This window comes from Bufo bufo, chromosome 1 (assembly GCF_905171765.1).
Source record: "Bufo bufo chromosome 1, aBufBuf1.1, whole genome shotgun sequence".
Classification (NCBI taxonomy): domain Eukaryota; kingdom Metazoa; phylum Chordata; class Amphibia; order Anura; family Bufonidae; genus Bufo; species Bufo bufo.
In genome coordinates, this window is record NC_053389.1 from 351799342 (window position 1) to 351824691 (window position 25350).

Below are 25350 nucleotides of genomic sequence, written 5' to 3' on the forward strand. Positions count from 1 at the left end.
ATCATTCGAGCTGGATTTTGCTACTTGTGTTAGTATTTTCAACCTGAACATAAGTTTGCATGGCAGGTTAGTATTCACATTTTAACATGAGTTATTACAATCAGTGTATCACTCTGCATGAGGCATAAAAACAACAAAAAGTACAATAATGTGCCAAGTAGTTTCCGCTGCTCAATATATTCAATACACTATACTTTAATTTTCTCTTATTGTGCATTCCTGTCTAATGAAAATGTATTAGAAATCATAATTATTTCCAGACAGCTCAGCAAAGACACCAAAACTTGGCACCATATTTTATGGTCATATACAGTAGTAGCTTAATTTCTGTACAACAGAACAGATGTAAAAGCAAAGATCAACTCTCAAGATGACAATATACTATTGTGCTCAAAAAATAAACGTACCAATCTAAATTATCTTAGTAGATGAATCTACGGCAAACCAGAATGTATTTCTTCAATATATGTCTAACTATACTCATAAATCATAAAATGTCAGGAGTAAATGGAGAGTTTTCAAAAGGGGGGAGCACGGGTGTTTCTAAACACGAATATTTGAATTCCATCACACTTAGTGCCATACATTTATGGTGTTATTCTGGTGTAAAGTATGCATATTTGCATACTTAGAAGGTTTTTACAAATTCTGATTAAGGGCTTGTCCACACGGCCGTTAGGTGCCCGTGGCCGTATTGCGGTCACCATACGGCGGGTCCGCAATACACGGGCACTGGCCCGTGTGCATTCCGCATCACGGTTGCGGACCCATTCACTGGTATGGGTCTGCAATAACAGAAATGCGGAACGGAAGCACGGATCGGAACCCCACAGAAGCACTACGAAGTGCTTCCTTGATGTTTCTGGCCGTGCCTCCACACCGCAAAAAAATAGAACATGTTCTATTTTTTTGCGGTGCGGATGGATCATGGACCCATTCAAGTTGAATGCGTCTGCATCCGTCCCGGCCGCTGCAAGGACGTTGCCCCTGCATTAGAGACCGCAAATTGCTGTCCCCAATGCACAACAGCCGTGTGAACAAGCCCTAATATGTATGCCAGGCTATTGTCAGAAAATACAGATCAAAATAACCTGTTACCAAATAAATCTACTGTACATCTGATAATATTGGGAGATTGTTTTATGAACACACAGCAGCCCATCCATCCTGGGGCAAACATTTTCTTGGCATTGAAAAAGTGTATTAAAAATGTTTTTGGGAGCTAAAGGTGCTCAGTCTAATAGGTGTTTACATGGAAGACATACAACGGAAGACATTTGTCATATCCCCTGCAACAGAACTGTGGTGCTAAAAATTGCACATAGTTGTCCTGTTTTGCTCAAAAATCTATGACTTTGTGTCCCTTTTCTGACATGCTCACCATTTATGTTAAAAGTGGGTGGGCTATGGATAGAAGAGAAAGGCGGACTAAGTGGTCTGACACATTTATCATCACTTAGGCCAGTTTTCCATGAGCAACTAATGCCTGGAAATTACACCAGCTCCTAGCTGGTGTAGCTTTCACATTCTGGAGCATGGACTTCCGAGGTGCACCAGAGTTATAAAGTGTTGTTCAATTCTTAATAAGTTTGGTGCATCTAGCACCACCACATTCAAGATCAAGACAGGCATTACAGATGTCAGCCTTGATAAATCTGAAGGAGTTGAGGGAAGAGTTGTTTTCTCCAGAGCCTTCAAATGAGTTTTCAACGAGAGACTTTCAGCATCACAATGAAAGAATTGGATTATAATCCATGCCATCATAGCCTTTTTTAATGTTTTGTGGACTACATGTTAAGATCAGAAATCAAGTGATCAGGAAATTGTACACTATCAAAACACCTGTAATAAATGCTGGATGTTCACTTGACACATTACATTTACTGGTGTGCCAACCACAGCTATGTGGGATGTTACATTTTAGTTCTTAAAGAGCAATGCATGTTGATTCTCATACTCCCATATGCTGCTGTTTACTGGCATATGTATTCCACCGGGGCTGCACTAAGTGCTATATAGGCAGGAGTATTGCTTCCTCTTTCTGTACCAGAGATGCTCTGCTAAAGCCTGGCATAGATAGGCTATGTCAGGCTTTAGCAGAGTGGGCACAGGCAGAAGGAGCAATGTGCTGTGTGAGCTCCTGCCTTGCTCTGCTAATAGCCTGCACTGATTTGGTATACAGGCTATTAGCAGAGAGGACTGAGCATTGGGCAGGAGCTCACATAGCACATCACTCCTCTTGCCTGTGCTCACTCTGCTAAAGCCTGACATACAGCAGCCCATCAATGCCAGGCTTTAACAGTACAGCAATGGTACAGTCAGGAACTACGATGTGTGCTCTAGCCTATACAGCACTCAATGTGGCCCCAAGGAAATCCATACACCAGTACACTGCAAATTGCTATGAAGAGGAAATGATAAATGCCCCTTAAGTGTTGTAATACTACCAAAGTAATGAGTTAACAGCAGTCAAGCACAGGCAAAGAGCTTTGGCATCAAACACACTATCCCTGTTCCATGATGTGGTATTTTCAGATGATGGGTCACAAATGTCCATAACTGCTACATGATTTAAGCCAATAAATGTATCCAGTGCATAATCCCATTGTATTCAAAATGTATCCTGTGCACTAATATTTTACTTTCAGCTTCAGGACAATCAACTGCAATTACCACCTCAAGAGCAATCTGTTGTATAGAATGGTAGCTAGCTTCCTGCTTTAGTAACTGAAATATTTTTTCTATTTATTGCCCCCTCTACATTTATATTTATCTAGATTGTTTTTTCCTGTTCGTTACTCTTTAATTCCCATAAGGTACAGTATGTACCTCTCACAATGAAAATGTAGGATGCTTTTAAAAATATCCCACTTTGCGTCTGTATTCTTATTTTTGAGGACATTGTCCCACATCCTCAGCTGATCAAATTTTGCCTTCCTGTTCAGCGTTTTTGTGCCTCCCGGAAGAAATACTCTTTTGAATGATAATTGGAAGGTTATTACTTTATGGTCACTATTTCCCAGGTGTCCCCCAACCTGCACATCTGTTGTTCTGTCAAGTCTATAGGTTAAAGGGTTTCTATCACTTCGTATCACATATTTAGCTGTCAGACACTAGCGATCCGCTAGTGTCTGCTCTAACAAACCATCCTAATATGATAGGTTTTGGGGCAGCCGTTTTGCTAAAATAACAACTTATATCTATATGCTAATGAGCCTCTAGGTGCTATGGGGGCATCATTAGCACCTAGAGGCTCCGTCTACCTTTCTAAACTGCCGCCGCCCAGCGCGTCCCTCCAGCCCGCCCATCTGCTGAATGCGATCCTCTCCGTGCGCGTCTCTGTTCGGCGCATGCGCAGTGAATGTCTGACCGCTTCCCTGCTCAGACATCTCCACTGCGCCTGCGCCGATGACATCATAGTGCTCCGAGGAACAGGCGCAGTGGAGATGTCTGAGCAGGGAAGCGGTCAGACATTCACTGTGCATGCGCCGAACAGAAACGCGCACGGAGAGGATCGCATTCAGCAGATGGGCGGGCTGGAGGGACGCGCTGGGCGGCGGCAGTTTAGGAAGGTAGACGGAGTCTCTAGGTGCTAATGACGCCCCCATAGCACCTAGAGGCTCATTAGCATATAGATATAAGTTGTTATTTTAGCAAAACGGCTGCCCCAAAACCTATCATATTAGGATGGTTTGTTAGAGCAGACACTAGCGGATCGCTAGTGTCTGACACCTAAATATGTGATATGAAGTGATAGAAACCCTTTAATACTGATTCCAGTATGGCTGTCCATCTAGTCGGGTCCTGAACCAGTTGGAAAAGGTAATTGTCTTTTAGTTACTGACAAGAATTCATATTAAGTGGCTTATAAGAAATCAATATATTTTATTATTGATTTTCTTACCATTTACCTACAGTGACTCCCCATTTCCTTCATTTACCGTACATCTTTCTGAAGTGTGGACATTAGACAGGACTTTACATAATGGCAAACCTCTTCCCCTTTCAATTTTTTTTACCATCCTCTCTAAATAGACTGTTACCCTGTAAGTTAACCTTCCAGTCATAGTTATCATCCAGTCATGTCTCAGTTATTCCCACTATGGCATAGTCCTCTTCAGTCATTACTAATTGCAGTTCACCAGTTTTATTAGGCTACTTTCACACTAGCGTTCGGGGCTCCGCTTGTGAGCTCCGTTTGAAGGGGCTCACAAGCGGCCCCGATCGCATCCGTACTGCCCTAATGCATTCTCAGTGGAGGCGGATCCGCTCAGAATGCATCAGTCTGGCAGCGTTCAGCCTCCGCTCCGCTCAGCAGGCGGACATCTGAAAGCTGCTTGCAGCGTTCGGGTGTCCGCCTGGCCGTGCGGAGGCAAGCGGATCCGTCCAGACTTACAATGTAAGTCAATGGGGACGGATCCGTTTGAAGATGACACTATATGGCTCAATCTTCAAACGGATCCATCCCCCATTGACTTTCAATGTAAAGTCTGGACGGATCCGTTCAGGCTACTTTCACACTTAGAATTTTTCAAACTATAATGCAGATGGATCCGTTCTGAACGGATACAAACGTCTGCATTATAGGAGCGGATCCATCTGAGCAGACATCAGACGGACCCGCTCTGAACGGTAGTGTGAAAGTAGCCTTAGTCAGGCTTCTGGCATTTGTATACATACAATTAAGAGGTATTTGTATATTTTGTACCCTACACCCTATGAACTGTTCTAGCTTCTCCCTAATTTTCCTCTGCTTTTCTGATGTGGCTTGTGAAATAGGTAGTATTTCAGAAAATACTACATATTCTTTATAGCAGGGGTGCACAACCTGCGGCCCGGGGGCCACATGCGGCCCTTGATACCATTCTGTGCGGCCCCCAACCATCTTCTAACAGACATGTATGCCTATGTCTTGTGGCTGCTCACATGTATTTTTCATGTATTTCTCCCATTAGATGGAGTCCTGGAAGTGCAACTAGACATTAATGGTATATAATGTGTGTTCAATATGCCATAAGTACAATATTTCAGTTGTTAATACACCTTTAAATTTTTATTTCGGCCCTCGTCATTGGTTCAGTCTGGCAATGTGGCCCCCAACCAGGAAACGTTGTGCACCCCTGCTTTATAGGAACAAATGTGTGCCAACACATACCAGCCTAGTATGTGCCCAAAAAGTCAAGAATGAATGGGGCCTTATACATATGTTCAGCATAGGTTTAGGTTGCTTTCCCAGTGCATATGCCAGATGTTAGTTCATGTTAACAGAGCTTAAATAAAAAATGCTAAATAAATTTTGTGATATGACCACATGTATTTCTGTATATTTTATTTAGCCATTCACAGCAACAATCAAGCAATAGTTCTTACCGAATATAACTGTATCCAAATGTTTCCCCATTCTCGTAAAGTAGTTGTAACTTCGCGCACCAAAGGAATCTCAGCAGGAACTATTTTTTCTGTATTTCTTAGAGACAATAATATGAAATAAATATACACAATGCTTATTTCATACTTGGTAGAAGTGTGACTAAGGCTGCATTCACATGTCCGTGGAACACTGTCCGTGTGATACCGGCCTGGATTTCTTCTGAGTGCAGGAGCGCACGGAGTCATTGGTTGCTATGACGTTGTGCGCTTACTGCTACCACCGCTGTACAGTGATACACTGGTATAGATCATACCAGTGTATCACTGTACTGCAGCGGCAGCAGGAAGCGCACGGCGTCATAGCAACCAATGACTCCGTGCGTTCCTGCACTCAGAAGAAATCCAGGCCGGTATCACACGGACCGTGTTCCACGGACATGTGAATGCAGCTTAACAAGTAAAGTGGTTGTCTGATATCAAAAATGTTGGCATGTCCAGACCATAGTATGAAAAAAAAAACAAAGTAACACAAGTAAATGTAAAGAAACAATAAAAATGGGGATATTCAATACCCAACAAACTTGGACTCATAGATTTATATGCTACTATACCAACAGGTTACTTGTTAAAAAGCACCTCAACCAAAATTCAACTAACTGTGATCTATCACCCACGTTCCTTTATTTCTTGTCCCCCTTTAGAAAATGTTTGAAAAACTTTCTCCCTGTTAGAAAGGTACATGATGTAAATTGTAGTAGAGATAATCTTTTCACCATTGGCTGTATTTGTTATCTTCTCCCTTACTCTCCAACTCAGCTCGGGCATTCCCCCCCCCCCTTTTTTCACAAATATATCCCTGGCTGTAAGACAATTAGCAGCTGAAGCCTTCTCCTACTGCTCTGTCTGCAATAGGCAATCAAGATTGTTAAGCCCAGTTCCTTTGTTATCTGCCAGACTAGAATGAACACATTGATCAGCTAGAAATTAAAGGGGTTTTCTAGCACTTACCCTCAGTTCAGACCTGAGCGTCTTACAGCGCGTTCCTACGCGCTGTAAAACGCTCAACAAGGAGAAACCAATGCTTCCCTATGGGAATGGTTCTCACCTGGGCGTTTTACAGCGCGTACGATCGCGCTGTAAAACGCCCGACGCTCAAACAAGTACATGAGCGTTTTTTGGGGCGTCGTACAATCGCGCATACAGAGCACTCCTTTCAGAACGCTCTGGTGTGAACCCAGCGTTATGGTTACTGCAGTGCTGCTCTCATTCACTTGATTGGAATGTACAGAGCTGCGTAGTTCTAGTGCTTGGTTCAGGTACAGCAGGCAGTAAATATGATTGGTGAGTGAGCTTTGAGTCACACACCCACCAATTTCATACTGATGATCAATCCTAAGTATAAGTCATCAATAACCAATTCCTGAAAAACTCCCTTTAACACTTGTGTTCACCCTAGAAATTCTAGAAGATATGTTTTGGGAGCTGCAAATCCTACAGACTAAGGCCTCATGCATACGACCGTTGTTCAGTTTTCCGTGATTTTCTGCGGACCCATTGACTTTCAATCGGTCCGTTGAAAACTCGGAAAATGCACCGTTGTTCATCCGCGGCCGTGATCCGTGTTTCCTGTCCGTCAAAAAAATATGACCTGTCCTATTTTATTTTTATTTTTTATTTTTTTTGTTGAAATTTTTTTTATTTTCCATCAACAAAACATACAAAACATTCAGAGTATACATCTCTGAACACAGACTAACATTGTGAGAGCAAAAGAAAATTCAAACGCAAACATAAGGGCATAAAGTATACACTGATAAAGAGCAGATCATTTACACAATCAATATATAATGATACAGTGGGATGCGAAAGTTTGGGCAACCTTGTTAATCGTCATGATTTTCATGTATAAATCGTTGGTTATTACGATAAAAAATGTCAGTTAAATATATCATATAGGAGACACACACAGTGATATTTGAGAAGTGAAATTAAGTTTATTGGATTTACAGAAAGTGTGCTATAATTGTTTAAACAAAATTAGGCAGGTGCATAAATTTGGGCACCACAAAAAAGAAATGAAATCAATATTTAGTAGATCCTCCTTTTGCAGAAATTACAGCCTCTAAACGCTTCCTGTAGGTTCCAATGAGAATTGGATTCTGGTTGAAGGTATTTTGGACCATTCCTCTTTACAAATCATCTTTAGTTCATTCAGGTTTGATGGCTTCCGAGCATGGACAGCTCACTTTAAGTCACACCACAGATTTTCAATTATATTCAGGTCTGGGGACTGAGATGGCCATTCCAGAACGTTGTACTTGTTCCTCTGCATAAATGCCTTAGTGGAATTTTGAGCAGTGTTTAGGGTCGTTGTCTTGTTGAAAGATTCAGCCCCGGCGCAGCTTCAGCTTTGTCACTGATTCCTGGACATTGGTCTCCTGAATCTGCTGATACTGAGTGGAATCCATGCGTCCCTCAACTTTGACAAGATTCCCAGTCCCTGCACTGGCCACACAGCCCCACAGCATGATGGAACCACCACCATATTTTACTGTAGGTAGCAGGTGTTTTTCTTGGAATGCTGTGTTCTTTTTCCTCCATGCATAACGCCCCTTGTTATGGCCAAATAACTCAATTTTAGTTTCATCAGTCCACAGCGCCTTATTCCAAAATGAAGCTGGCTTGTCCAAATGTGCTTTAGCCCACCTCAAGCGGCACTTTTTGTGCTGTGGGCGGAGAAAAAGCTTCCTCTGCATCACTCTCGCATACAGCCTCTCCTTGTGTAAAGTGAGCCGAATGGTTGAACGATGCACAGTGACTCCATCTGCAGCAAGATGATGTTGTAGGTCTTTGTTGCAGGTCTGTGGGTTGACTCTGACTGTTCTCACCATTCGTCACTTCTGTCTATCCGAGATTTTTCTTGGTCTGCCACTTCGAGCCTTAACTTGAACTGAGCCTGTGGTCTTCCATTTCCTCAATATGTTCCTAACTGTGGAAACAGACAGCTGAAATCTCTGAGACAGCTTTCTGTATCCTTCCCCTAAACCATGATGGTGAACAATCTTTGTCTTCAGGTCATTTGAGAGTTGTTTTGAGACCCACATGTTGCTACTCTTCAGAGAAAATTAAAAGAGGAGGGAAACTTACAATTGACCCCCTTAAATACTCTTTCTCATAATTGGATTCACCTGTGTATGTAGGTCAGGGGTCACTGAGCTTACCAAGGCAATTTGAGTTCCAATAATTAGTTCTAAAGGTTTTGGAATCAATAAAATGACAACAGTGCCCAAATTTATGCACCTGCCTAATTTTGTTTAAACAATTATAGCACACTTTCTGTAAATCCAATAAACTTCATTTCACTTCTCAAATATCACTGTGTGTGTCTCCTATATGATATATTTAACTGACATTTTTTTATCGTAACAACCAACGATTTATACAGGAAAATCATGACGATTAACAAGGTTGCCCAAACTTTCGCATCCCACTGTATATTAAAGCAACCCTCCCACGTAAAGTTATGAAGAATTCACAGATCTGAGCAACAGACAACCTAGCGTTCCCTTCAATTGTCCCACTAGATACCATTCTGTAAGTGTGAACGGTTTTATAATTAGCTGAATTTCTTCATTTGACATACAATGTTCAATAAACGGTTTCCATTTCTGAAATAACCCTTTAGCCTGTCTTTCCTTTGTCGCAAGAGAGTTCAGCCTTTCCATAAAATAGACACGTTTTAGTTGTTCTATTATAAACTGTAACCCTGGAGTATCAACTTGAAGCCATTGTTGCAGGAGACTACGTTTCACTAACATACATATCGTATGAAACAACCGGGGTAACTGTCCTACCTCCCCCTCCTCATAATGGAATAAATATAATTTGGCAGACAATGGAAACTCCCTTCCCCAAATCCCCCGGATCAGGCTCCCCACTTCCTCCCACAACCTTTTACTCTTGGGACATGACCAAATTCCATGACATAAATCCGAGAAACTTAGTCCACACTTAGGGCAATTTGTAATCCTGTCTGGTTTAGCTGGATGAGGGGGGATATTAAAGCCATAAATAGCCCTATACATGAGTCTAACCTGAGTGTCCCTCCAAGACTCATTAACTACATGTCTCCTAACCACCTCCCAGCCTTTTATTATCTTCTGCTCAATATCCCCATCTTCTAGTTGCTCCGCCCATTTTCCAAAGGACTTATTCCTATCCCTAGTCCCATCCTCTCTCCTCATAGCAGCATAAATTGTAGAAATCGAGATCTTCCCACCTCCCAAGTCTAAAATCTTATCTAAAATATTTCTACGAACTTCCTTCTGCACCAACACCAACTGGTTTATCACCGCCACCTTCACTTGAGACCACTGAATAGTTTGAAAAGAAGACAAAGAGAACTTAGTAATAAATTCTTCTCCAGTTAGCCACCTAGGCTCCGATTCATGTAATAGATGCTTCACATACAGAATCCCTTTCCGTCTCCATTCTTCAAACAGTTTATTCCTATTACCCTGCGGGAATTCAGGATTATTCCATAATGGAAGATGCTTGGAAATTCTGTACGACAACCAGTACTTTTTCCTAAGAATCTTCCATGCAGCTATTGTGTCCTTAAACAATAAGGATTGCTTAATCCATGTAGGAATCACCTGCAACCTCGAATGCAGCAGCGCCACTGGACACCAGGGAGTCCTATTTTTTGACGAACAACGGTTCACGGACCCATTCAAGTCAATGGGTCCGTGAAAAAACACGGATGCACACAAGATTGGCATCCGCGTCCGTGATCCGTGGCCGTAGGCTACTTTCACACAGACGTATTACTGTATTACTGTACATTCATTGGTGGCCAGTGGGCCCCCCCATCCCTCCCCTGTATTACTGTACATTCATTGGTGGCCAGTGCGGCCCCCCCTCCATCCCTCCTAATTAAAATCCCCCCTATCGTTGGTGGCAGCGGAGAGTTCCGATCGGAGTCCCAGTTTAATCGCTGGGGCTCCGATCGGTAACCATGGCAACCAGGATGCTACTGCAGTCATGGTTGCCATGGTTACTTAGCAATTTTTAGAAGCATTATACTTACCTGCGACCGGCCGGGCGCTCCTCCTACTGGTAAGTGACAGGTCTTATCTGTGACCGGCCGGGCGCTCCTCCTACTGGTAAGTGACAGGTCTGTGCTATAAGCAATGCGCCGCACAGACCTTTCACTTATCAGTAGGAGGAGCGCCCGGCCGGTCACAGACAGCGAAGGTAAGTAGAATTGTGACAGACCCATCCGTATGGACTAAAAATACTGTGTTCATCTGTTTTGCCGGTTGCATGAATTTCCCCATTCGTATGCCTTGATTAAGGCAATGTATTTTTTTGTCGAACGGAACTACCGAACGGACGGCCACCCAGAAGAGAAGTGTGCTGCTGGTTAACCTATTGATCCCAATTAGAACATTGCGGTTGACCACAGACACTTCTCAATTAAAACCGAATACAGGGTGGTCGTCGTTAGTATGTCGACCACGAGGCGGCGGCCATTTTAACTATGCGAAAGCCCAGAGGTGTTCGATGATTATTTCATGGAACTCAAAACGGACACTTTTTCAACCGAACCCCGCTGAAGCCGTCGTCCTCCCCTTCTCAATCGACAAAAGCATACGATTCGGGAGATTTAACAACACAAATGGACTTAACCCAGATAGCCTTCCCATGGAGTCAATCGCATACCGAAGAGCTGTAACAGACTTTGACTCCATGGCGATTGAACTATGCGTATGGGATCTGAGCGCTATTCGCCAATAATATGCCCTCAGATCCAGGCTATCTGGGGATGTGTTATATGAATGCAATACGTTCGGCAGTTATAAAGTTATGGATTTTAATGTGTTTTATAAACTTTGAGTTAAAATGGCGATGTGCCTCTGCTCGGGGAGATAATTGAATTACTTCCCAATTATCTCCCGAGCAGAGGGGAGGAAACTGTGATGCATGCTGGGAATATTGTGGGGATGTATGTCGGAAATGTCCCCATGTCCCCATGTCCTTCTGTTGCTCCAGTCTCCCATTTGGTCCCCTAGGGGAGTGTCCACCAAGTGGGAGACCTGCATAAATACGGGCAGGTAGCCCACAGTAAACTCTGTTCGTGTTTTACCCTCAAAGCGGAGCTTGGTCTCGTTATTGGGGGGGATTTTATTACCGGCGACTAGAGACTGCTTATTGGGATTATTTGCCGCTTGGAAACTATTGCCGTTCGGCTGCTAGTGGCAATTCGTGCATTTGGAGCTCGGGAAGGGAAAGAGCCGTACAGGTACCGTTCGGGAGTTTGGAGTGTTCCCTAGCTGGCGGTTCGCATGGTTATACTCTATACGCTACCGGACCACATTATTGCGAACGGGGAGCATTCACTAAACGGCGGTTTGTGCATTTACTACTGGAGGTACCGTAACAACTGGTGGCAAGCGACGGGATGATCCTCAGCGCCCAAAGAGACCACTACAACCAGGATCAAATGGAATTACAATACCAAAACCTGAGAAGAGCTACCCTAAAAGATTTATTAGAGCAAAGAGGCGGACAGGCCAGTAACCTCAGGAAGAGGGACATTATTGCGTTATTGCTGGAAATGGATGGAGTACCAGCGGCAGAGGGAACCAATGGACCCAGCACAGCTAACAGAACCCCCGAGCAGGCAAGCTTTGACCGGGCGGTAAGAATCAGGCTGGCCCATTATGGTCCCAACCCATCTGCAGAGATCATCACCCAGGTCATGGCCGCTGTGGAGGCCAACCTGCTACGCCAAAACGGGGCTGCAGCAGCACCAGTCACAGCAAACCCGGGGGAAAGAAAGAAAGTGCCGTTTACTGCATTTAAAGCCTTCAGTGAGACAGAAGGAGAGATTGATGGGTACCTTGCTGATTTTGAGCGGCAATGTGCCCTGCACAAGGTACCCCTGGAAGACTGGGTTACTATATTGTCCGGCAAGTTATCCGGCCGGGCCAGCGAGGCTTTTCGGGCCATTCCTTATGAGGAGATCGGGGATTATGTGGCCGTCAGGGAAGCTTTACTCTCCCGGTATGCCGTTACACCCGAGGCATACCGGAGGAGGTTCCGAGACACTGTTAAAACAGCTGGGGACTCTTTCGTTGAATGGGCATTTAAGGTGCACCGCACAGCTGCCCACTGGATGGCGGGGTGCCAGGCTGTGTCCGGAGAAGAGGTGCTACAGATGTTTCTATTGGAACATTGTTTTGACAAATTACCAGCAGGGGTCAGAGAGTGGCTAAGGGACCGTAAACCCTCCACTCTACATGAAGCAGCTCGCCTGGCGGATGAGTATACAGATGCCCAAAAACTGGACAGTTCCATCAGCAAGGCTCCCGCCAGAGTGGAATACAGGCCAGCAGCACCAACAGCAGCTACCATCTATCAGCCTCCAATGAATCGGCCATCAGCACCCCCTCCGTCTGCCCAGTATCAACAGCCACCCCGGTTTAACTCACGGGAGTACTACTAACCCATTCGGTGCTACCTATGCAAGCAGCTAGGGCACAAGCGACCGGAGTGCCCGATGAACAGTGACAACCAGAACCAGTCCTAGAGGAGACCCGCAGGGGGCAATCCACGACCACCTCTCCCAGCAGCTCACTGTGTAGAGGAAGAGGAGTGCTGGGGCATCCTGCATGAGGCAGACCCCGTTCAGGCTTCCCACCGGGATAACAGACAGCTCACCGGCAATGTGTAAAGGTCAACGGGAAGGAGGTCAGTGGTCTACGGGATACCGGTGCAACCATGACTTTGCTCCAGAAGCACCTGGTATCCGAAGCCCAACATACCGGGGACACGGTCGCAGTGCGAGTAGCCGGGGGTGCCGTGTTTCGTCTACCCGTTGCTCGGGTACATTTGGATTGGGGAGTGGGCGCTAGACATGTAAATGTGGGGGTCATGAAGGATTTACCCGCAGATGTCCTCCTTGGCAATGACTTGGCGCCCCTCGTTTCAGCCTTCGCTCCCATGGGTCCCGCTGAAGTGGACGCTGTCACGACCCGTGCCCAGACCCGTGCCGCTGAGACCGGCCCACCTGCTGCTGAGACCCAGGTAAGACTTTCTACCCCGACTTGTACTTTAGATCAGGCCCGTTTAGGCTGAGATGACCCAGAGATGTACGGGAAGGAAACTAGGGAAGACCCGACGTTAGCGAAGTACAGAGCCAGGGCCGACTCTGGGGGAGAAGGAGTAGATGGGGAGCACTACGAGTGGGTGGGGGATAGGCTGTACAGGATCCCGAAACCGTCCCAGAAACCGAGTACCCCTCCGCAGTATCGACAGCTAGTGGTACCTGCAAAGTACCGGCAGGAGATTCTGCGGATTGGGCATGATGTGCCGTTAGCGGGCCATCTAGGTTCCCGCCGCACAGCTCATACAATCATCCAAAACTTTTTCTGGCCCAATTTTAACCGGGATGTGCGGGTTTATTGTAGCACGTGTGACACCTGTCAACGGGTAGGTAAGCAGGGGGATCACCCAAAGGCTAGGCTTCAGTCGATGCCTATCATTGGAGAACCCTTTTCCCGCATAGCCGTTGACATTGTGGGTCCACTGGCCAGGGCTAGCCCATCAGATAAGAAATACATTCTTACCAAGGTGGACTATGCCACACGTTATCCAGAGGCAGTAGCGCTGTCTAATATAGAGGCAGAGATGGTTGCTGATGCCCTGGTTAAAATTTTCACTAGGGTCGGGTTCCCTCAGGAGATCCTCTCTGATCAGGGAACTCAGTTCACCGCTGTGCTTACCCAGCAGCTGTGGAAGGTGTGCGGCATTAAACCGCTGCTTAGCTCACCTTATCACCCACAGACTAACGGTCTCTGCGAACGATTTAACGGCACCCTCAAACAGATGCTGAGGACCTTTACTGACACTTGCAGAGACTGGGAGCGATTCCTGCCTCATCTGCTATTTGCATACAGAGAGGTGCCCCAGGAATCTACTGGGTTCTCCCCCTTTGAGTTACTCTATGGGAGAAGGGTCCGTGGACCCCTAGATCTCATTAGAGGACACTGGGAGGGGGAGACAGAGCAAGAAGGGACCCCCATAGTACCATATGTCCTAGAACTCCGGGACCGCATGGAGAAACTATCCCTGATGGTAAGGGAGAATCTCCAGGCGGCCCAGGGGAAACAGAAGCGGTGGTACGATCGGGGTGCCCGACAGCGGGTCTTCCAGGTTGGGCAGAAGGTTCTAGTGCTCAAGCCTGTGAAGGCAAACAAGATGCAAGCATCTTGGCAGGGCCCGTATAAAGTGTTAGCTCAGGTATGTGATACTACATATCTTATAGCCAGCTGTGCATATGAGAGGATTCAGCGATCCTTTCATGTGAACATGCTGAAGGAGTATCAGGAGAGACCAGAGGATGTTGCGGCAGTATGTGCCCCAGCTACTGACGACCCCGAGAACTTACCTTTACCTGACTTGTTAGAGAAGGATCCCCAGACTGACCTTACTAGTCTTGTGCAGCTAGGGGACCGGCTAAACCCGGCAGAGAAGGTACAGGCAAGACAGCTTCTGTGGGAGAAGCAGGCGACGTTCTCCCAAGAACCCGGGTACACCACCCTAGCTGTGCACAAGGTCGAGACACCCGGACATAACCCCCTATGACAACCCCCATACCGTATCCCTGAAGCAGTCCGAGAAGGAATGCGGAAGGAGATACAAGAGATGACCAGGCTGGGGGTTATCGAGCACTCAGACAGCCCTTGGGCCTCGCCTGTAGTCCTGGTGCCTAAGAAAGATGGGACCACCCGGTTCTGTGTGGATTACAGGCGGCTCAACGAGCGGACCACCACTGACGCCTACCCGATGACCCGGGTAGACGAGTTATTAGACTGCATTGCCAGGGGGCGCTATCTGACCACCATTGACCTGTGCAAAGGTTATTGGCAGATCCCCCTGGCCGAGGATGCTATCCCTAAGTCAGCATTCGTCACCCCATTTGGCCTGTACCAGTTTAAGGTTATGCCATTTGGGATGAAGAATGCTCCGGCTACCTTCCAGCGTATGGTGGATAGGCTCCTCGATGGCTTCCAGGAATTTGCATGTGCATACCTGGATGACATTGCGGTCTACAGTGAGTCCTGGGAAGACCATTTAGTACACGTGGGGGTGGTGCTGGACAAGATTCGGGCCGCAGGCCTGACCTTGAAGCCAGACAAGTGCCATTTAGGCATGGCCGAAGTGCAGTACTTGAGTCACAGGGTAGGATGTGGGAGCCAGCGACCAGAGCCAGCCAAGGTAGAGGCTGTAGCTAACTGGCCCACACCTATCACCAAGACCCAAGTGCTGGCCTTCCTGGGGACGGCAGGGTATTACCGACGTTTTGTCCCCAACTACAGTACGGTTGCCAAGCCCTTGACTGACCTGACTAATAAGAATTTACCTAAGCAGGTCCTGTGGTCTCCAGCTTGTGAAGCCGCGTTTCAGGCCCTGAAGCAAGCTCTTGTGAATGCCCCTGTCCTGGCTGCCCCAGTCCCTAACAAACGTTTTCTTGTTCATACAGATGCCTCCATGTATGGACTGGGGGCTGTGCTGAGCCAGGTCGGGGAAGATGGAGGAGAGCACCCTGTCGCATATCTCAGCAGAAAGTTACTACCTCGGGAAGTGAGTTATGCGGCAGTGGAGAAAGAGTGTTTAGCCCTGGTCTGGGCACTGAAGAAGTTGAGCCCTTATTTATACGGACAAGGATTTTCCCTCATCACAGACCACAATCCCCTTGTCTGGCTTAACCGGGTCTCAGGAGACAATGGCAGACTGCTGAGGTGGAGTCTGGCACTGCAGCCTTACAACTTCACCATCAGCTACCGACCCGGTAAGCAGAATGGGAATGCGGATGGGTTATCCCGGCAAACAGACGTCCCTACTCCTTCCCAGTCCGGTCATCCCCAAGTTGACCCGCCAAAGGGTCAAGCCGGGTCTGCCGGAGTTTTCCACAAGGGGGGAGCCGTGTGACAGACCCATCCGTATGGACTAAAAATACTGTGTTCGTCTGTTTTGCCGGTTGCATGAATTTCCCCCATTCGTATGCCTTGATTAAGGGAATGTATTTTTTTGTCGAACAGAACTACCGAACGGACGGCCACCCAGAAGAGAAGTGTGCTGCTGGTTAACCTATTGATCCCAATTAGAACGTTGCGGTTGACCACAGACACTTCTCAATTAAAACCGAATACAGGGTGGTCGTCGTTCGTATGTCGACCACGAGGCGGCGGCCATTTTAACTATGCGAAAGCACAGCGGTGTTCGATGATTATTTCATGGAACTCAAAACGGACACTTTTTCAACCGAACCCCGCTGAAGCCGTCGTCCTCCCCTTCTCAATCGACAAAAGCATACAAATACCGACCGTTCGGGAGATTTAACAACACAAATGGACTTAACCCAGATAGCCTTCCCATTGAGTCAATCGCATACCGAAGAGCTGTAACAGACTTTGACTCCATGGCGATTGAACTATGCGTATGGGATCTGAGCGCTATTCGCCAATAATATGCCCTCAGATCCAGGCTATCTGGGGATGTGTTATACGAATGCAATACGTTCGGCAGTTATAAAGTTATGGATTTTAATGTGTTTTATAAACTTTGAGTTAAAATGGCGATGTACCGCTGCTCGGGGAGATAATTGAATTACTTCCCAATTATCTCCCGAGCAGAAGGGAGGAAACTGTGATGCATGCTGGGAATATTGTGGGGATGTATGTCGGAAATGTCCCCATGTCCTTCTGTTGCTCCAGTCTCCCATTTGGTCCCAGAGTGTCCACCAAGTGGGAGACCTGCATAAATACGGGCAGGTAGCCCACAGTAAACTCTGTTCGTATTTTACCCTCAAAGCGGAGCTTGGTCTCGTTATTGGGGGCGATTTTATTACCGGCGACTAGAGACTGCTTATTGGGATTATTTGCCGTTTGGAAACTATTGCCAGTCGGCTGCTAGTGGCGATTCGTGCATTTGGAGCTCGGGAAGGGAAAGAGCCGTACAGGTACCGTTCGGGAGTTTGGAGTGTTCCCTAGCTGGCGGTTCGCATGGTTATACTGTATACGCTACCGGACCACATTATTGCGAACGGGGAGCATTCACTAAACGGCGGTTTGTGCATTTACTACTGGAGGTACCGTAACAATAATGCTTCTAAAATTGCTAAGTAACCATGGCACCCAGGACTGCAGTAGTGTCCTGGTTGCCATGGTTACCGATCGGAGTCCCAGCGATTAAACTGGGACTCCGATAGGAACTCTCTGCTGCCACCAATGATGGGGGGGGGGGGATTTTAATTAGGAGGGGGAGGGAGGGGGGCCCACTGGCCACCAATGAATGTACAGTAATACAGGGGAGGGAGGGGGGCCCACTGGCCACCAATGAATGTACAGTAATACAGGGGAGGGAGGGGGGCCGCACTGGCCATCAATGAATGTAATACAGGGGAGGGAGGGGGGGCACACTGGCCACCAATGAATTTAAAACTGGGGAGGGAGGGGGTGTGCCCCCTCCTGCCTGGCAGCACCTGATCTCTTACAGGGGTCTATAATACGCACAATTAACCCCTCAGGTGCGGCACCTGAGGGGTTAATTGTGCAGATCACAGCCCCCTGTAAGAGATCGGGTGCTGCCAGGCAGCAGGGGGCAGTCATGTACACAGTTCGTAGTATATTCTAACTTGAAGCGTCCCCATCACTATGGGAACGCCTCTGTGTTAGAATATACTGTCGGATATGAGTTTTCACGATCTAACTCAAATCTGATGGTATATTCTAACATAGAGGTGTTCCCATGGTGATGGGGACGCTTCAAGTTAAAATATACCATCGGATTGGAGAAAACTCAGATCCGATGGTATAATAGGGACTCCTGACTTTACATTGAAAGTCAATGGGGGACGGATCAGTTTGCAATTGCACCATATTGTGTCAACGTCAAACGGATCCGTCCCCATTGACTTGCATTGTAAGTCAGGACGGATCCGTTTGGCTCCGCACGGCCAGGCGGACACCAAAACGACTTTTTCTTTATGTCCGTGGATCCTCCAAAAATCAAGGAAGACCCACGGAAGAAAAAACGGACATGGATCACGGACTTACAGACCCCGTTTTCGCGGACCTTAAAAAAAAACGACCTAACAATTATTATTTACTATCATCATTATGAATGTACATTTTTCCACCTGTGAGTGGCCCTATTAAGATAAATGGAATTGATTTTCAATCACAGAAATTTCTGCAACAAAATTTTCTGAGCCCATACAAAGAAATTATGAAGCTATTTTCTCTATATTTTTATTACAGTGATGTGGATTTTGTATATGGCATTTCAGCTGTAGTTGTATTTTTGGTGACCAGTCTGAAAACTGAGTAAAAGAGATTCTGGCCCCTTTCAGACGAGCGAGTTTTCCGCACGGGTGCAATGCGTTATGTGAACGCATTGCACCCACACTAAATCCAGACCCATTAATTTCAATGTTTCTATGTACATGAGCATTGTTTTTCACACATCACTTGTGCATTGTGTGAAAATCGCAGCATGTTCTATATTCTGCGTTTTTCACGCAACACTGGCCCCATAGAAGTGAATGGGGCTGTGTCAAAAACGCATCTCATCCGTAAGCAAGTCTCATTTCATCCGCAAGCAAGTTTTCTATCACATGCATGAAAAATGTGCATTTCACCAGCACGATAAAAACAGAACAACTGAACACAATTGCAAACAAAACTGACTGAACTTGCTTGCGAAATAGTTTTCCTGAACGCACCCTGAACGCATCCGGATCTAATCTGTATCGTTCGTGTGAAAGGGGCCTTAGACTAGACTTGTCATTTATACACTTCCCGTCCCAAAAAATAGTCGCCACCAAAAATATTTTGTTGGACCGCCTTTAGCTTTGATTATGGCACGTATTCGCTGTGGCGTTGTTTTGATAAGCTTCTGCAATGTCACAAGATTTATTTCCATCCAGCGTTGCATTAATTTTTCACCAAGATCTTGCATTGATGATGGTAGAGTCTGACTGCTGTGCAAAGCCTTCTCCAGCACATCCCAAAGATTCTCAATGGAGTTAAGGTCTGGACACTTTGGTGGCCAATCCATGTGTGAAAATGATGTCTCATGCTCCCTGAACCACTCTTTCACAATTTGAGCCAGAGGAATCCTGGCATTGTCATCTTGGAATATGTCTGTGCCATCAGCGAAGAAAAAAATTAATTGATGGAATAACCTGGTCATTCAGTATGTTCAGGTAGTCAGCTGACCTCATTCTTGGAGCACATACTATTGCTGAACCTAGACCTGACCAACTCCAGCAACCCCAGATCATAGCACTGCCCCCACAGGCTTGTACAGTAGGCACTAGGCATGATGGGTGCATCACTTCATCTGCCTCTCTTCCTACCCTGATGCGCCCATCACTCTGGAACAGGATAAATGTTGACTCATCAGACCACATGACCTTCTTCCATTGCTCCAGAGTCCAATCTTTATTCTCCCTAGCAAATTGAAGCCTTTTTTTGGTTTGCCTCACTGATTAGTGGTTTTCTTACGGCTACACAGCTGTTCAGTCCCAATCCCTTGAGTTCCCTTCACATTGTGCGTGTGGAAATACTCTTACTTTCACTATTAAACATAGCCCTGCGTTCTACTGTGGTTTTTCTTCGATTTGATTTCACCAAACGTTTAAGTGATCGCCGATCACGATCATTCAGGATTTTTTTGCTGCAACATTTCTTCCTCGAATACTGTGGGTCCCCACTATCCTTCCAGTTTTTAATAATGCGTTGGACAGTTCTTAACCCAATTTTAGTAGTTTCTGCAATCTTCTTAGATGTTTTCTCTGCTTGATGAATGCCAATGATTTGACCCTTCTGAAACAGACTAACATATTTTCCACGACCACGAGATGTGTCTTTTTCTACATGGTTGTTTAAGAATTGAGAAGCCACTCATTGCACCTGTTGGGTGCACCTGTTGGTGTTAAATAACTTACTAAAGCCAGCTGAAAGATAATTAGCCATGCAGTATTTATCCAATAGGAGGCTCATAACTATTTGCTTAGTTAAATCCATGTGGCGACTTTTTTTTTTTGGATAGGCAGTGTATATTACTTTCTTTAATCTCTATTCAAATTCTTTTTCACTTTGCTGTGTTGTTCAACAATTGCATAAAAAGTCAAAATTTATTTCCAGAACAGATCACATGTTATCATAGTAAAGTAATAAAAACAGCCATACCTTTTCATTTGAATTGCAGCTTCCTTGATATGGATGAAGGATTTAGGAAATATTCCCTGTAGGAAATAAGAGCACCAATGAATTATGAAAATTGTAGGTATACTTAACGGTAGAAGGTGATCACATTTTCTGGAGACTAGGTATCAAGGAACATATGTTTTTTCACAATTTTTTTTTTTACTTTGTAGTTTTACATTTTTTTCCTTATAGTTTTTAGTGCTTCTTCGCTACCTTCCAGCTTTAGTATTTTAAAGGGAACCAGTCACCTCCAAAAAACCATCCCAAGCTGCCAGCAGTACCTGACAGTAGCCAGCAGTGTGTTTCTGACAATTATTTTCTTCCTGAAGGCCGATGTGGTTAAAGCTCAGAAAACGTTCTTATATCCCCTGCCAGCGTGCTTCTCTAGTTATGCCAGCTGTCAGTCACAGCGAAGGGGCAGGGAAGGGGGCGTGGTTATCTTGACTTAAAGCAAGGAGGCCGCAGCCCCCTTGACTTCAAGCATGACTAGAGAAGCACGCCGGCAGGGGATAAAAGAAAGTTTTCTGAGCTTTAGCCGCATTGGCCTTCAGGGAGAAAATTATCGGCGGAAACACGCTGCTGGCTACTTTCAGGTACTGCTGGCGGCTTGGAATGTTTTTTGGAGGTGACAGGTTCCCTTTAAATTCTCTCTTTTTGCTATTTATTGCCTCCTTTGAATTTCTATCTCTACACAATTGTTTATTTTTTTCCTGTTCCTGGCCCTTTTTTGCCCATAAGATAAAAATTTAGATCCCATTTTGTGGGTATTTTTATTCTTGAGGATATTGTCCAAGTTACTGAGACTAATGGCACTTTATATAATATATATATATATATATATATATATATATATATATATACACACACACACACACACACACACACACACACACACTATATACTGTATATATACACATATATATATTTACTTGCTTTGGCATGCCATCTATGTGAAAGGATTTTTTGACCCAATTTTCTCCTAAGGGCTCTTTCACACCTGCGTTCTTTTCTTCCGGCATAGAGTTCCGTCGTCGGGGCTCTATGCCGGAAGAATCCTGATCAGTTTTATCCTAATGCATTCTGAATGGAGAGAAATCCGTTCAGGATGCATCAGGATGTCTTCAGTTCCGGAACGGAACGTTTTTTGGCCGGAGAAAATACAGCAGCATGCTGCGCTTTTGGCTCCAGCCAAAAATCCTGAAGACTTGCCGCAAGGCCGGATCCGGAATTAATGCCCATTGAAAGGCATTGATCCGGATCCGGCCTTAAGCTAAACGTCGTTTCGGCACATTGCCGGACCCGACATTTAGCTTTTTCAGAGTGGTTACCATGGCTGCCGGGACGCTAAAGTCCTGTTTGCCATGGTAAAGTGTAGTGGGGAGCGGGGGAGCAGTATACTTACCGTCCGTGCGGCTCCCCGGGCGCTCCAGAGTGACGTCAGGGCGCCCCAAGCGCATGGATCACGTGATCACATGGATCACGTCATCCATGCGCATGGGGCGCTCTAGCATCATTCTGGAGCGCCCCGGGAGCCGTACGGACTGTAAGTAAGTATACCGCTCCCCGCTCCTACTATGGCAACCAGGACTTAATAGCTTCCTGGGTGCCATAGTAACACTGAAAGCATTTTGAAGACGGCTCCGTCTTCAAATGCTTTCAGTAAACTTGCGTTTTTCCGGATCCGGCGGGCACGCCGGATCCCAACAACGCAAGTGTGAAAGAGCCCTAAAACGGAAGTAGAAGGCTGAGCGCTATGGCAGAAAACCCCGGAGCAACATATCCACCTGGTGATCAGCAAAATGAGGAGGGGGGAAAGCTGAGCCTCGCTTGCACGTGCTCCCAAGGAAGACAACCTGCTTGCACGTGCTCCCAAGGGAGACAACCTGACAAGCAGAGGCAGGGGTAAGTGCAACAACCCCATACACCTCTATCGCAGGAGCCAGTTATTGGGATAAAGCAAATGAGACAAAGACGCTGGAGTTAATGTTATTTATGATTTTTTATAACAATATACGTCACATGCCGTCAGGGCAGTGTCAGTAACTATTGGACTTATACAAAACTCTGTTAGTTACTGAATGGACATAACGGAGCCCCATTCCATTTTAATTGCTACAGATTAACCACCCGATATTACCATTCATCCTATATTACTGCCATATCTCAACTATTTGATTTATAATAGTGTTTTTACCATTAAGAAGATCAATTATCAATTTTTTGATTTACAATAGCGTTTTTACCATTAAAAAGATCAATCATGGACACAGAATAACAATCATTTTTGCGGTATATTAATGCCTACAAATTGGGATTTACATTTTTATCTTGTAAAATGTAGGGGCTCACACAAAAACGTAGTGGATACTAGAGGGTTCACTATCAATTTGAGTCACCCAGTCCCAGTATTAACCTCTTAAGAACACAGGGCATACAGGTACGCCATGATGTCCTGGTACTTAAGGACACAGGCGTACCTGTATGTCCTGTGTATTTCCGATCACCGCTGCGCGGCGGGCGGTGATCGGAACAAGGTGCCTGCTCAAATCATTAAGCAGGCACCTTGGGTAATACACACTGTATTACTCATACAGCCAATGCATTCCAATACAGAAGTATTGGAATGCATTGTAAAGGGGATTAGACTGCCAAAAGTTGAAGTCCCAAAGTGGGACAAAAAATAAAGTGAAAAAAAAGTTTAAAAAAAACAATGTTTTCCCCCCAAAAAAAATTACGTTTCAAGTAAAAAAAAAAACGTAATTTCCCCCAAATAAAGTAAATTTGAGCCCTTACCTAGAACAATCCATTTTACCAGTTGCATGAGGTACATATGTGAAAAACTATCTCAGAATGGCCTGGATAAGTCAAAGCATTTTAAAGTTATCACCAGATAAAATGACACTGGTCAGATTTGCAAAAAATGGCCTGGTCCTTAAGGTGAAAATGAGCCCGGTTGCTTTATGAATGAAGCAGGCGGAGCAGGCGCGTGACGTAGTGAGTTACGCTGCCAGCTCCCGCCCACTCGCCCGGCCTCCTGCCTGCTATGCAAGTTAGTAGTAAGTACGGTACTAAAGCCTCGATAGGAGTTGAAATAACATTGCCTATATGAATACTACAGGGGCCCGGTGTAGTAGAATACAGTTACTGCACCGGGCTCTGCTGCCATTACAAAACAAGATGCCGACCCACAGGGACACTGTTATGGGGGGGATCTGTGGATGACACATAGCATAAGATGCTATGTGTCATCCACAGATCCCCCCATAGCAGTGTCATGCCATCCCCAGATGCCCCCATAATGGTGCCATCCCCAGATGCCCCATAACAGTGCCATCCCCAGATGCCCCCATAACAGTGCCATCCACAGACCCCCATAACAGTGAGTCATCCACAGACCCCCATAACAGTGTGTCATCCACAGACCCCCATAACAGTGTGTCATCCACAGACCCCCATAACAGTACATCATCCACAGATCCCCATAATAGTGTCATCCACAGACCACCATTATTTTTTAAAAACCCACCAAAAGCACACCTTTTGGTTAAAAATATATATTTTTTTCCTCCTGAAAAACCTAGGTGCGTCTTATGGGCTGGTGCGTCTTATAGGGCGAAAAATGCAGTACACATAATAGTAATAATAATTGCCTATAATAAATTCATCAAATTCTATCCTGAATTATCATGATTTCAGGGTACTATTTAATTAATTTTTTATAGGCAATTATTATTACTATTATGTGTAATATTGGATCATGCTGATTATTATTATTTTTGAATTTGTATGTATTTTATTGCACCCGCACTGAATACCGACCCATTCATTTCTATGGGGCTGTTCACATGAGCGGTAATTTTCATCACTTGTGCATTGCATGAAAATCACAGCATGCTCTATATTCTGCATTTTTCCATAGAAGTGAATGGGGTTGCGTGAAAATCGCAAGCATCCGCAAGCAAGTGTGGATGCGGTGCGATTTTCACGCACGGTTGCTAGGAGACGATCGGGATGGAGACCCGATCATTATTATTTTCCCTTCTAACATGGTTATAAGGGAAAATAATAGCATTCTGAATGCAGAATGCATAGTAAAATAGCGCTGGAGGGGTTAAAAAAAAATATTAAAAAATTTAACTCACCTTAGTCCACTTGGCATCTCCTTCTGTCTCCTTTGCTGAACAGGGCCTGTGGTGACGTCACTCCGGTCATCACATGATCCATCACATGATCTTTTACCATGGTGATGGATCATGTGATGACTGGAGTGACGTCACCACAGGTCTTGTTCAGCAAAGGAGACAGAAGGAGATGCCGGGCTGCGCGAGCAAGTGGACTAAGGTGAGTTAATTTATTTATTTGTTTAACCCCTCCAGCGCTATTTTACTATGCATTCTGTATTCAGAATGCTATTATTTTCCCTTATAACCATGTTATAAGGGAAAATAATACAATCTACAGAACACCGATCCCAAGCCCGAACTTCTGTGAAGAAGTTCGGGTTTGGGTACTAAACATGCGTGATTTTTCTCACGCAAGTGCAAAACGCATTACAATGTTTTGCACTCGCGCGGAAAAATCGCTGGTGTTCCCGTAATGCACCCGCACATTTTCCCACAACGCCCGTCTGAAAGAGGCCTTAGCTTAGTTATATTAGCTATAGGCTGCGGAAGAATAGATATATGAGTTCCCTTTCCTA

The 25350-nt window shown here is 45.4% G+C and overlaps 1 protein-coding gene across 2 annotated transcripts in view; it reads right to left on the reverse strand.

The window, feature by feature from the left end:
* DOCK2 (dedicator of cytokinesis 2) overlaps positions 1 to 25350 on the reverse strand; it is a 1232183-nt gene that overhangs the window by 1092400 nt on the left and 114433 nt on the right. For both annotated transcript variants that reach the window (XM_040442815.1, XM_040442808.1), the window contains exons 4-5: positions 20634 to 20689; positions 5371 to 5467 (exon numbers count right to left, since the gene is read on the reverse strand). In XM_040442815.1, the coding sequence (XP_040298749.1) occupies positions 5371 to 5467; positions 20634 to 20689 (153 nt within the window). The remainder of the gene's footprint in view (positions 1 to 5370; positions 5468 to 20633; positions 20690 to 25350) is intronic.